Source organism: Bactrocera latifrons, unplaced genomic scaffold (assembly GCF_001853355.1).
Source record: "Bactrocera latifrons isolate USDA-ARS-PBARC rearing strain unplaced genomic scaffold, ASM185335v1 scaffold_73, whole genome shotgun sequence".
Taxonomy (NCBI): domain Eukaryota; kingdom Metazoa; phylum Arthropoda; class Insecta; order Diptera; family Tephritidae; genus Bactrocera; species Bactrocera latifrons.
The window spans coordinates 1,070,595-1,085,853 of record NW_017537412.1 but is presented as its reverse complement, the minus strand read 5'-3'; the positions used below and the strand labels follow the sequence as shown (position 1 = coordinate 1,085,853).

General features: G+C 31.4%; 1 protein-coding gene across 3 annotated transcripts in view; it reads left to right on the top strand.

Annotated features, from left to right (window-relative positions):
• The window catches only part of LOC108976163, a 90,099-nt gene that overhangs the window by 55,818 nt on the left and 19,022 nt on the right, over window positions 1–15,259 (top strand). For all 3 annotated transcript variants that reach the window (XM_018945101.1, XM_018945099.1, XM_018945100.1), the window contains one exon: window positions 3,343–3,519. In XM_018945101.1, coding sequence (XP_018800646.1) covers window positions 3,343–3,519 — 177 coding nt within the window. The remainder of the gene's footprint in view (window positions 1–3,342; window positions 3,520–15,259) is intronic.

The following is a 15,259-nucleotide window of genomic DNA, read 5'->3' as shown; positions in this document are numbered from 1 at the left end:
AACGGCAGACAGATAGACGAACATTGACTCACTTTATCACGTTGATCACTTATCTATATACGAGGTGTGTTCAAAAAGTATCGCGAATTTTGTGTTTTTTCAAAAACTATTTATTTATTCATGAATATCTATTTTGTCCCCTTCAAAGTAATCTACAATAGATATTATACACTTGTGCCAACGGGTTTTCCAATCTTCGAAGCACTTCAAAAAATTATTATTATTTTTTTTTTCATAATAGATATTTATACACGAAATCAATTTTCTGTGAAATCATCTTTATTTCTATTAATTGCACTCTACCACAAGAGCGATATCTCCAATTTATAAAAATATAGATTATATACTCACTTAACTTATTTTCAATGCCAATTCCTCCATTCAGCACAAATATCGCGCCACCCAACGCTTAAGAATGAAGTGAATTATTATTAATAATTTTTATTGTTGAACTTTCGGTAATAAATTTTTCACAACAATTATTTTTCCGCTATCAAGCAATCAATAACTGCATAACGGTTACAACGCACACAACATACAAACATATTGTTCTGAGTGTGTGTGCCCACGAAGACACACTCATCGCCCATCAAGTTGGCGAGAACAAGTGGCAATGACGGCGTCATGGGCAGCACTACAAGAAACGACAGCAACAACACGCTCACATTTGTGCACGCAACGGTAAATTTGCTTTTACCCTAGCTGCTCTTGAAAATGTGCGCGCAGTCATAGCCGATCAGCATTTTCCTGCAGTGCCGCCACGGCACGGGTATGGCTTGCAACGCTTAACAGCTCATGGTGGCGAAGCTAATCGTTTGCCGGCTCGAAATTAATTTCCAGTTTACAGCAAAGAAACATAGTACATATTTCTTGCTGTTGAAAGATTGTGTCTTAAGTCTTTAGTGCCCGGTTGGTAGGAGGAAATAAATTTCTACACTAACTCTAGTATAATATATAAGGGTGTAGGTATGTATAACTCTGCGAAGTGTGTGTACAGGAATGCTCACCACTCATCGGTTAAATATTTTATTGTGTAACAGTGAATATTTACTATTTGCGCGGGAAGCATTACAAGCTCAGTACTTTACAAGTTATTGCTGAATTAAGTACGAACAGAAGTTGTTAGGATTTATGGCAGTGCTTGGTGGATTAAATGCAATATTTCTGCATTCTTGTATTGAAATATTATGTTGCAATAAAGACCGAGCGATTTATTGCATTTCTCATATGTGTGGGTGATTCAATTATGCAAATTTTACTAATTAAAAAAAAAGAATTAATTTATAAAAAGTCCTATTTTTTGTATACTATACAGTGCATAGTAAATACAGTAATTAAATTTGACACGCAATAATCTCTTGCCTACACATAATCTTGAAGCAAAATAATGAAGAAAGTATTATATAAACTTCAAAATACCACAATTTATTTATTTTCAAACTCTCTCAAACAAGAGGGTATAATTATGAAATCTGCCTATTGCCTACATTGCGGAGCTTTAGTAAAATCTTAAAACAAAATAATGAAGAAATAATATTATTAAAATTTTGTAATAAAAGTCTCTCAACTTCAGAGGCATAGTAATCAGTTATGGCAATCAAAAATATCTTGCCTACATTTAGGAGCCTAGATGAAGTCTCGAAATGAAATAAAAAATTAAATATAAATACTTTTACAGAGAGACAGTTCTAGCTTTTCTGGAGGCAAAAATGGTATATGCCTTCATTTCAAATAATACATATATGTATATTGTAATAATAATACATATATATATAATAATTGAAATCTGGGTACGTTAGGAATAACCTTCTTTAATTGTTATAAAATCTGTCAGTTATTTTTAATATTATATTACCATAAATAATGAATTAAATTTCACAATAAAGCTTCATAGTATTCATATATCAAACAAACAATCAAAATCTAAAAATTAGAAAATCCAACTAACAAGCATCTCTTGCAATATTTACGAGCTTGTATTTCGTTTTATAACCTATAACTTATCAGCTTACACAAGTCATTTCCGTGCTAGTTACAAGCAATTACGATGCACAGCAACGCAGTGAATTGAAGAAGCTTAAACAAACAATTGCCGCAACAGACCAAAAGAGCTAACAAAAATTGCAGTGAAACCGAGCAAATGCATTGGCGTTATACCAAAGAGGAACTACGTATAATAAAACGCACGAAATATATGAAAAATATAAAAAAACTAAATTTTATAGTTTATGTATGAAATTTATACTTTACTATTGCAAGAGTAATCATACGCAGTGGCGGCCCATAGGTCAAAACGGTCAGTAGACAGTCAAATTAGTTATGACGAAGTCAAAAGCCAAGCAGTTGGTAGGCATATGAGCCTTATGAGACTATAATGTATGTATATGTATATATGCTTATGGAAATTATGTATACATATGTATATGGTAGTCCAACTGTTGCTGCAATTTGCTTGGGTCGCTTGACAATACCAACTAATTGCTTGGACTTAATCACCTCGCAATTACTGCTGCGCGCATGACAATTGCACAAATCTATCACACACACACGAACATACATATACATGCATAATCAAAGTTTATACGCCTGCTGCGCCAGCGCCAAGGGGCGTGGGAAAATTTCAAAATTAGCGTATACTATACTACTGCATATACACGATTTTTATGGCCTGTATGACTTATATAACGATAGTCTAAAACAACGAAATTATTTCTCGATTAAGGTAAGGTATAGCTGTGTGCATAGTTTCCCTGTTTTATCGCTCCAAATAAATGTAAGCGCCGCGTGACGCGCTGCCAAGCCAGGATTTTTAATGCTCGCATTGTCTGTCAGTCAGTTAGTGTGTTAGCGTCAGCAACTGTCATTATTTCCAGTTGGGTGTATGTTGGACAGTTTAAAAGCTTTACTGCTGATAGTCACAAGGAAGTTCACTTCTGCGCCGAAACCAGCTTGATGCTGTGCGTTGTTACGCAACTTTATGCGTAATTCATCAGGAAAAGTGAAATTTATGCGTTGGACACACATTGCGGCTGAGAAGTGGCTTTATTCGAATGGAATTTTTAATTTTTATTTTAGAAATTGACTTGCGTGGATTAATGTCAAAATTTATGGGTACCTATAAGGAAGTGGTGTAATGGTAATTGAAATTAAATTACTCGTACTGAGTTCATAAGGAAATTGTCAGTTGGCGAAATAGGAATTTTGTGAGGTTTTCTTTATTTTTCTTAAATTTAAAATTTATTTTTTAAACTATTTGACGCATTGCTTTACTTCGTTACATATATCACTTTTATGCCAACAAATTTTAATTAACAAAATTTCATTTAATATTTCTTATTGCAGAACCACCTTGTAGTTTTCCTGGTTCACCAGCCCACAGCACAGTCGTATTTTCCAGCGCGAACTTGACGCATGGCACTGTTGCATCCTATACATGCGAGCGCGGCTTCGAGTTGCTGGGACCGGCGCGACGTGTTTGCGATAAAGGCACATGGGTGCCGGATGGCATACCATTTTGCGGTAAGTTGAAATACAACAAAAATTTATATACATAGACATACAAATACGTATCGAAATTATCGATAATATGCAAATATATCGAAAATTCTTAAAATGTACAGTTTAGGTATTGATTCAGATCATATTTATGGAAATTATCGATAATATCAACAAATGTTATAATATATATACCGATAACTCTCATTTATCGAAATAGTCGATACTAAAATATAAAAAAACAAATTCTAGATATAGAAGTATGTACTTATATTTTTTTTTTTAAATCAAAAAACAAAAGAAATTCAACGGAACAATCGATATTTATCGCAAAAAATGGGTAGTAATCATTTTTTAAAATTTAGTAATTAGTAAGTTTAAATGCAGTCAAAATTATTTCAATAAATTTTGCAATGAAAGTATCTACACAACTCATTTATGTCGGAACAATCGATAATATTAACAAATGTTCTACTAAATATATCGATAACTCATATTTTTCGATATAATCGATAACTAAATATTCAAAAACCACAGCATCACTAAAGAAGTATGCATGTTCTTACAAATTTGTTGAAAATTCCAAAATAATTACATTCAACGAAACAATCAATATTTATCGAGAAAAATATAAAAGAATAACTTGTATAAATTTGATAATTAATAAGTTTAAATGCAGCAAAAATTAATATCAACTGATTTTGAAATGAAAATATCGATAAAACGCATATGTATATATGGGAATAATCAATAATTAAACTTTTCGAAATTTGCGGTTTTTAAACTAATCTAAATAGTCTAAACAGATTAAAAATGATGAAATGCAATGAAACAATCGATATTTATCGAAAAAGATTTAATGGAATAGTATTATAAATATTTTTTTTCTTCCATTTTTAAGCCTCAATGAAATATATAGAGTGCGCTAAGATATGATAATATTTTTAATCGCATGTATCTCTTACATTAACATTATCGATAAATTGTAAAAATATAATTTTCGGTTGAAAAATTTAATTTGTGTACAAATAATTGTCAAAGAAACCATAATGAATTTGCATTTTTGTACTAATAACTAATCGATATTTTCTATACATATGAATGTATATATCATTTTTGATAACATTTATTAAAAATTTTAAATAAAATGGTTGTCAGAAGTGTGGATACATTATTGATATAACGACAAATAATATAACATATTTACTGCTGGTCTTAAATTACAGCTCAAAAAATATAAAGCGTATGCATTGATCAAATGAGTCGAATATATTTATACTAATATTACGATTTATAAATATGCATTTAAATACAGTCACGTTAGTTTTACCATTCTATAATATTTTACTCTATTCTATAACCAAATAGCAAATTTAAATTGGAAAGTTATCGAAATATCGATAATTTATCGATTAATTATAAAAGGAAAATGTTCATATTTACGACATGCTTTCACCATTATGATAATTGCATACCAAAATTCCCATAAATCGTTTAATAAGGCAAAAATTTTACTAAAATTTTGAAAATATCGCTTTTATCAAATAAAAAATCGATAAATTACCGACGTTAAATTGATACTTGTATGCTAAATTTCCATGAAACGTTTAATAAAACAACAAGATTCCTAAAATTTTGGAAACGTTGGCTTTATCGAATAAAAAGTCGATAAATTATCGATGTTTAATTGATACTTATATCAGAAAGTCTACACCTTAGATAAAGCAATATCTCTACTGCAACTTTTTACATGCCGGCAAAAGGCAATCAGAAATATTAGGCCAACAAATGTTGAATGGGAGAAATACCAACTTCTGCAATCGATGTTAAGTCAAAATTCATTAACAAAAATATTAAAAATCTATCCAATGATGAATTATACCCATATAATATATATTAWTCAGTAAATCATACATACATACATATGAGCAACCAAATATTACTATGAAATACTCGCGGTCTGAGGTAATATGAAGTCAGCAATTAGTTGTTCAGACATTTGAGTGGCAGAAAGGGGACGACAATCATAATTTTTTTTTTTAATTTTTTTTTTCAATTTTTTTTTTTTTTTTCTGGCCACACGCAAGTGCCACAAATCTAAACACAATTTGGTCTCCGTTAACGGATCAGTTAACGGGCCACGCCAATGCAACGAAAATGTAGCACACTTATCACGCAAGGCAATGAAATATACTCACATTTGTTGCTCTTCCACAAATCCTCTTCTCCAATTTGTTGCTATTATCATTAAATCCACCAAACTTATTTGTTGACTTGTTTAACACAAATATTTGCAATCAAAGTGTCAAGGATATAAGAGCATGCACGCAAAAACAATTTTCTGAGCCACACTGCCTGCCAGCCAAAACTAGAACATCGCCAATTGAAAACTAAAGTATGTGGGCACGCACAAATACAAACACGCATACATGCACATTTGAATATGTGTTAAATATTTCACTCGTGTCTGGCCAGAATTAGATTACTGGTACACGAAATTTTCGTTTACTCGCGTATTCATATGTAAATGTGTAAAAAGAGGCCGCCAATTTGTTGCTGGCTTTTGAAAAAAATGCAATTGCTCGGCAAAGAAGCGTGTTAAAAGGTAGAAAAGAATGTCTTTTGAGTTTACGCTAAAAGCGAAAAGGTGTTAAATGTGCTAAATGCAAAGTGATTACGGAAGGCAGTTGATTCACTGCAGAGAAACACATATGCTGGTTTCGTCTTGAAGCTTTGAATCAGGTGGCAATTCAACCACGGCGAACGGAGATAGTGAGTATAAGTAAATTTGTGAGATGAATAAGCTCAAAGCAGTGTCGAGTAGATTTTAAAACAAAAAAATATGCAAAAAAAAAAATAATAAAAGAAATGAGGTGTACAAGTGGAAGTAGGGGAAACTTGTAGAGCAAGTAAATTTTTAAATGTCTTGAAGCATCAATTAATAGCGTAATTAAGCTTAAGTGGATGATTAAAGAGCAAGCAAAAGCATAATTTATTGTAATACATAAACAAATTTTAAAGAATTTGTATTTTTGTATTTGTTTTTGTATTTTTTCGGCACTGCTACCGTATAAATATATATAAAAAAAACTTAAGACATTTAAACAAAAAGTAATAATTTTTCGATGATTTTATTATTTTTTCATTTTAAATAAATTTATGGAAATGAAAAAAATCTATACTCGGTTTTTATTTATATTTCAAAATATATAAAATCTCGCCTTTCTATTACTATAAAGTATGGTACAATATTATTGGTGGCACTGGAGAAATTCGAATGCAACGACATCTATTGACAAAATGCGAAACGACTTTTTCGACTACCCAAAAGATTGTGTAATATTAAAATATCTATACTTTCTTAAGGTATTTTAATGCTAATTATACCAGCATAGCTTCTATCACATCAGAGTGAGGGATCTGAATGACGATATTTTTTCGTTATTTGCGGAAGAAAATAAAAAGAAGTAAATATTGCCAAAATTTTTGACGAAAATATAAAAATTTGAAAGTAAATTCGTTAAAAAAATGTTTAAATAAAAGTTATTTTAACGAATATTTTGAAACAAAAAACAAAATAATAATTCAAAATCAAAAAAGTCGCCGAATGCACTTTATGCACTTCAGAAAAACAAGCGTACATATACTAAACACTAATTATTTTGATATGACATTTTACACAGCTGTCACTGACAATCACACCAACCTAGAAAAAAATAATATTTTGATGAAATAGTTTACTCCCGAAATTTAAATTAAAAAGTCTAACTATTTTTTGCCCACAGTACTAGTATATTCTAGCTTCTGCCAACACAAAGGTATTAATTAAAGTTTAATTTTAATTAATTTTTTAATTTCCTTTTTCGTTCTTAGTGTATACATTTTGCGGCGCTGCATTCTAATTCGATTTAATTTAACATAAAGTATTTTTTTTTTTTAAGAACCCACATTCAAGGGTGTGAAATCTATAACTATATTTGTGCGACTTTTTCAAAATCTTTGCGTTTAGTTTCGAGAAACATATACCATAGAATATTGTTAATCAATCTTTGCCTCGTCTTATAGCATTTTCTCCCTCCGAGAAACTCCCACTTTATCCAGAAAAAAAATTAACCTAAAATGTACGCTTCAGTTAGAAAATTTCGCAAATTATGCACATAAATTGCACTTGCATTCAAGCACAACCGTTAAGCTTACACCGTTGATGGTGTTGATAATCATGTTGCATGCAACAGATAAGCCATCAAAGCATCTGTCACGGTGACATTACACCAAACAGACAAACAGAGCCGAACCTGACGGCATGAATGCAAATAGCAAGCGACCGCGCTGACTGTTTGTAACAACAATCAATGCTGCAACATACACACAAACACACTTGCACTCAAGTGCACTCCTGTGCTCGTATGTTGCATATAATTATTCTAAGTAGCATGAAAATGTACAAAACGATGCTGTGTCGCCCCGGAGGCGGGCTGCAGTAGGTCAGTAGTGGCACAGCGAGCAGGCAGAAATCGGCACACATTGCCAACAGCAACAACAACAACCATAAGTACAAAGAAAGAAAGAAGTTTAAGAATAGAGTGARGAATTGCGGGATTAGCGCAGTTAATTCGAAAGTACTTGTGGACGGGCAGTTAGATATAAATGCACCGTTACGTGGAAGCGTCGAAAAAGGTCAAGGTTGATATGCAGATGTCGTTGTTTATATTAACCGCTGTTGTTGTTGTTGCCTTTCAATTGCAGCTTTTATGTTGTCGTGTTGCTGTGCTGGCAGCGCTTGATGTCGCCAACAACAATAACTCCCACTCAATTATTTATGCTTTGTGGGAATGCAAGCGTGCCTTTCGTGCTTGTTGCTGTTGCGCTTGCTAACTGCGCAGACGCAGCTGCTTTTGTATGCATAAATTTATTAATGTTCTTTGGCGAATGTGGCAAGTGGCACAGTGAATGTTTTGCCTTTATGCGAATTCTGTCGATTCTAGCGATGTTATTGCCTATTTATCTTTTGTTATTGTTTTTAGAAAGTAAAATCCGCGTAAAATTTTATGGGAAAAAATTGGTTTGCCTTTAAGTCAAAGTTATGAGAATTTTCAATAAAAAAAAATCTGCTTGCCTTTGAGCCAAATCATGAACTTTTTCAATGATGCTCAATAACCGATAATTCGTGGTGTTTTGATGGGGTAATGATGAGTCCTAATACCTTAACGATGGCTTTCGCAGTAATAGTTAAGCTAAGTATAAGCTAAATTGAGTTATTAGGTTAGAGTTTATTATTTGCTGAAATTAAGAAAATGAGGAACTTTTTCTCAAGGCATTTTTTTACTCAGCATCATCCATTTCTTAATAGAATAGAAGCATTTGAAGTGAGAAAAACATAACCTAAATTTTATTTGCTCATATGTGTTGACTCGGATGTGTCTTAGTGAGGATTCCACTCCGAAAATTTCCTTAGTAAATTTCCTATAAAACTATGATCTTTCCGATGTAAAATGCTTTGTTTTTCATTGTGTTGAGAACAAAAAAAAAATTGCCCCAAAATAGTCCAATGTCAACCAAAAAATCGCAAAAATCCATTTTGCAGTGAATTAAATTTCCTTCAAAATATATGAAAGGAGATATAGGTATATATTTCAAGTAGTTGGAAAGAAGCCTGATATGCTTTTTTCTGTCTGATAATAAAAAATTAGAAAGCTATAGGGCGGAGCACCTTTCCGTTACAATTAAGAGCTCATACTTGAAAATATTTTCATAGGAGAGCTTAGCAAATTATTTTTCATAGTACCAACCAAAAAGCAAGTATTCGTTTTTTTTCACTCACTCATACTGATGTAGATAATTTATCTATACGACAGATCTTCTCAAAAGTAAAGTATAACCCACCAAGCATCCAAATATTCAACGATGTCGAGGAATTCGGAAATTATCATTACAATATCAAAAGAGAAGCTTAAAGCTTCCGAAAAATATTCACCTCCTCTATACCAAGGCTCAGAATAAAGTCGATCTCATCTAGCATCGAAATATCTAATCTTAACCACCCATTGAGTTTAAAGCTTAAGGTGCCGCAGAAAATTGCTTACTACATTTATACCAGGACTTTACTCGAAAACATATCTTAGCCATATAAAAGCTTAAAGCTTCCGAAGATACATTTTCACTCCCCATTAATCCCGACTCTACTCGATATTGAACAACAAATATTGAATAACCACGAAATATAATGATATCAAAACTTTAAGCGCCCTTTTGATCATAAAAAAGTTTTCGGAGGAGCTTAAAGCTTGCTTCATCTATACTACGGTTCTTCTGAATAGAAAACTTTAGCACGACTAGCATCAAAAACTCTACTGAACTCAAGAAGTCCTATAATTGAAGACAAAACCTTATCATTGCGACATGCCGTGGTTTAAATTAAAAGAAATTCTACGGTCGAATCGAAATTAGCACACTTTTATATAAATTGGCCTGGGATGGAAGGAAGTTTCATTAAAATCCTTAAACAGACCCCCAACTCTTTTAAAAATTCTGTCTACTTCAACAAAACCAATTGGAAATTTTCTGTCCGTAGGAATTCAAAATATCACTAAGAACCTGAGAGCTTCTAAATAACAAAAATAATAATATCCTCAAAATCAAAATAATATTTTCTTAGCTCTACCCACTCTATGCATGAAAATATGATTGAAGAATTTAGGTATACACTTTGGTAGGGATTTAGTATGATTCAAACTAGTTGTCAAGATTGGGAAACTCTGGTTGCTATTTTTTCCTGATATAAGGCATCATTTTTACTGAGAAACCTAACATATTATTTAAAAATAAACCTTTCTCTTCTGGAGATAATCCCAAAGTTGTCATACCAGAATATTAGTTTGAAACAATTGTATGGTGTTCCAAAATGTTTACCTAATTATATTAACAAAAGGTTATATTAAGCAAATTCCTTTTTTTTTTAAATGAACACAAATCCTCTTTCGCAATAATTTCTTAATAAAAATAAAAAACTAAATAAATAATACAAAATTCCAAACAAAAATATACAACATTAAAAAAACACCCAAATCATCCCAGCGAAAGATTATCCAAAATCACAAAACAACAAAAACCATCTATTATACCAAACACACAATTTCAATCGCGTACGTGTTGCTGTCAACAATGCAACAATGTTTCTAAACAACAACTAAGCAACTTGACAGCTAACATAGAACGAGAAACGAAGAACAGCGCATAACACCAATTGTAAATATGTTATTAAGTGTGTGCTTTGGAGAACAACGAAAATCGATTACAGATGAAACATGAACAACAACACCAACAATAATGCAGAAGAAGTTAACAACAATAATGCGGATGAAGTGAACAACAACAGGAACAAAATAGAATTGCAAGTGAGCACTAAAGCGGCAGCAAAATAAATAAAATAAATGGAGAACAGAGACAAGTTGGCAATTAAGAACAAACTGGAGCAAGTGCATGAAGACAAGAAAAAATTGGAGAAAAAATACGGAAGACAACAAGAAAAGAAGTGAAAAAAAGTTGAAAAAAGTACGGATGTAGAGGAAGTGGAGGAAATAAATTAGGAAAAAGCGGAAAAGAAAAAGGTCGTCTAATGCAGCTGAGAAATCAAATATGGCAACATGAAAGAAGAATGTTAGATATAAAAATAATGAAATAATAAAGTAAAAAAAATTACTCTATTATAAAACTGTATGCAGGAAAATTAGAAATGTGGAAAGCAGAAAGTAATGGAGGAAGAAATCTTAAGAAATCCAGTATGCAAGTATGAAGAAAAGAAGCGCAAAGATCATAATGAATGCAGAAAATTGCAAAAAATTATATTTCTTCCAAAGTAGCACATATGCAGAAATTGCAAAAAACTGACCAGCCAGCACTTGCCGCGCATTGTTGCCACTCTTAAGTCTTTTAGTTAACTTTAAAATGAGTCGGCAACAACAAATTCCTAAATGACTGCAATTGCATTGAGTTTGTGGCCTACATTTGCCGTGCAACAATAAAAATAACAACAGCCAAAAAGATAAAACAGCTTAACGAAATATTACGCAGCTTTAGTAGAGCACTCAAGTGCTCATTCAAGTGTCGCTCAATCAACAGTTAGAGTAGAAAATGCGGCAACTATGATATTATCAATAAAAGTAGCAACAATATATCGGCGACATTTTGAGAACACAACTGTAAAAGAATTATTGTTGTTGCTGAATTTTTTTGGCTCATTTTACATATCCATCTTTGCAAGTGTTTGTCATTACTGTGGCAACTACACTACCTGAGTGGAGAGTCATCTATTAGAATGACCAGCAACTCATAATAGCTGACCCAGAAGAGTCTCATATAAACATTGCTGTAATTTAAGGGGTAACCCTTATTACGGGTTTCAAAAAATCTAATATTTTTTTGTCTTATTAAATTCCACAATCCCAAAATATCATCCTAAATGCAAGTAATAGTTTCGGAGAAACAGCCTTGAGAACTTGTACAATCGAGGCTAGCTAAAAACAGTGTTTTTGAAGTCGGTTGGCAAGATTTATGGAGAACTACTCAACCGATGGAGGATTTTTGTTTACGATTACAACTATTAACAAAAAAATGTAGCCAAATTTTCATTGAAACTTTATTTTCTTTTTTGTAAAAATGTCTGCTAAAAATTCAGTTTTCAATTTTTTTCTTCGTCCAAGTCCTAAGTTTAAGGGGTCAAGGGGGTTTAAGGGTTATTTTTTTTTTTTCAAAAAACACTTTTTTTTTGCATTTTCTGTTCCCTTATACCCTTAAAATTAATGTAAAAATCCACTTTAACATTGGAAGGTTTCGAAAAAGGCCCAAAAATAGTACGGAGCGCTCAAAGTGCATACCTCAAACTTTTATCGCGTTTTTCTCGAAACACACTTATTTAAACTGGCGGACAACATTCCGGTCGAACTAACTAATCAACATATTTGCTTAATTTTTTTCTTAATGTTCACAAAATACCTGGCTATCATCCCTAATAGATTCATCATTTTTTATAATTTATTGACAATGTTAAAACAAAATTTTTGGAAAAAAAACATGGGGAAAAAATAAAAAAAAAACGTTGATTACTTTTTAATTTTTTATGGATGATAACCATTCACGTACTTTTTAAGAACAAATTGGGTTTTTGTGTTTCAGATGATCCAAACATAAGAAATCGAGTCCGCCAGTGAAAAAACGCATCTCATTCACCTAACGATTTCTCCGACAGATGTCATYAAAAAACTCCGAATAAATTTATTTATATACTCCATCATATACCTCACGATATGTGAAAAAAGTTCTATGTAGAACGTAGAATAAAGATTACTATGAAAAAATTGTCCAAAGAAACAAAACACATTTCCCCACTGACCCCTTAAAGTTGAACTAAGTTTAAAATATTTTCTTCAAAAAATTCAGAATTTCTTTGTTAATAGTGCATGTTTGTAACAATAAAAAATTGTAACAAAATATTTCATTTTTTATGTGAGAAAACATTTATTTGAAAATATCAAAGAAAAATATAGTATTGATTTATTACTCACCCAATTTTACATCAGAACGGAAAATAAGCATATAGTTTTAGTTGAAGATTGATGTATGTCAATAGTGCCGGTGCTGGTTTTCCTAAATATATAATATTTAATAAAAAGTTGTAAAGGGATAGGGAGTAAAATATATTACGTTACACATTTTTAAAAATAAAATGTGTAAATTTTGGTAAAAGTCTCGAGATGGATAATTTTTCATATATAAAACTTTTCTTTTTCCTTTGTTGAGACGTTAGAAATGAAGATATCAGCAGAAAAGTTGTTTTCTTATTGCATGAAGCATTATCTCAGCACTGATTAAATGTCACAACTGATGGTATTTCTCATCATAATTTCTTGTCTATAATATTCTAAGATGTAGTTCATATTTTGTAAACACTTCACCAAAGTTCTTTTCACACTAGTGTTATGAGGTTTGGTTTAAATTTCTGTGATTATAAGCCACCCCTTACTAAAATTTAATATTACTTTTATCCTTATAAGCATATATTGTTTATTATATAAATATATTTATTTCAATATATTCATAAAATAACAAAAAAGCAAATTTTTACTATTGAAAATAGGTTTAAAAACTGTTTGTATTTGTTTTGTTTGTTGCTCATTAGGCAAATATATAAAAGACTTAAGCAACGAACTCGTAGAGAGATTAATTAATTAATGATTATAGCGTTGTTCAATTCTGAGTAAAATTCTTTTATTAAAAGTAACATGTTTTTTACTTCAAATTTATAATAAATATTTTTAAATTAAAATTTTTTTTACTAAATATTTATAAAGTTCTTACTTAAATTTTAAAAATTATTTCAAATTTTTGCATACATATTACATATTTAAATACATTTTTTTTTACCAAACATTTTTGCAATTTATGAAAAATTCTGAAGTCAATCTAGTCCTGGAACTCTATTTTATATACAAACTCACCCAAAATTAATGCAGTATTTAAGCGCTCCTCTACCTTAAACGAAGATATCGAATTAAAAAACGATATTGCCAATTAAAAACGCTATATATTTGAAATAAAAATATCAAAATATATTAACACAATTTTGTATTAAAAAGTATTTAGACATCAGTAGAGTTGCAATTTCTGAAAACAACTGTCTCTGTTAACAAAAATAAACTTCCATTAGCTGGTGAAAGCAGCGCAAACATATTTACAAATTTATTACATAAGTATGCTATATTATATACTAACACACCAGACCCTTAGTGAGCGATTGCTGGCCGACGCATGGCATTGTTGACCAAATCCAAACGGTTAGATAAGAATGCAATTAACGGTATTTAAACCAGAAAGTATTGAATAATAATCAAGTTGACTCTACAGTCTAGCATTAGAACATATATGGCGACTATTGCACAGCGCGAAAAGTATGCGAACAATTCAAAAGGCTTGCAAGTGTAAAGCACAAACGCCAACGGTTGGCAAAGCAGCAATAAAAAAACAACTATGCATAGCAGATAATGCCAGTGAGTAGTAAAGTGGTCGCAAGTCGGTGGTAACGATTGTCTGGCATAGCAATAAAAATGTGTTCGGAGATTGTAAATGGTTGCGTACAAGAAGCAAGAGCAAGTGCAAGAAGCTTGTGCAATATATCTTTTCATACACATATATATGTACATATACATATTTATTTTATATAAATAAAGTAAACTAACTGCTTATGCAGTGGCAGAATGCATAATAAGAGCAAATCAAAAGAAAATTTATATCTTAGATCTGCAAGAGTAAATGGCGGCTTAGCAACATTGCATTGTTGCTCAACATGTTGCCACACTTACGTCTGTTATTTATAATAGACAGCAGCGCATGGCCATTGACAATGAAATTGCTCAAGTGCGCACGATTTTCTAACCGCTCTTTTGTGCAGCACAAATAACAACAAACAATCAGACAATAAGTTGTCTAAATATCAGCTGGAGATATGGCCAATTCATATAATTATAACATAGCGCCGCAGCACGGTGAGATTCTTCTGGAAATGCAGCAATCTAATGTGGAGAAGTTGATGGGAAATTATTATTGAAGCTGGAAAGAGTTTGAGTTTTCCTCTTTTTATAGCATTTTTAGAGCACTGACAGTTTGATATGAACAAAATCAATAACAAAATTGTTATTTTTTTGTTTGGTGAAAAAATAAATTTTGAATAAAAAATAATTCATTAAATTAATTAAATAAAAAAGTCATATGA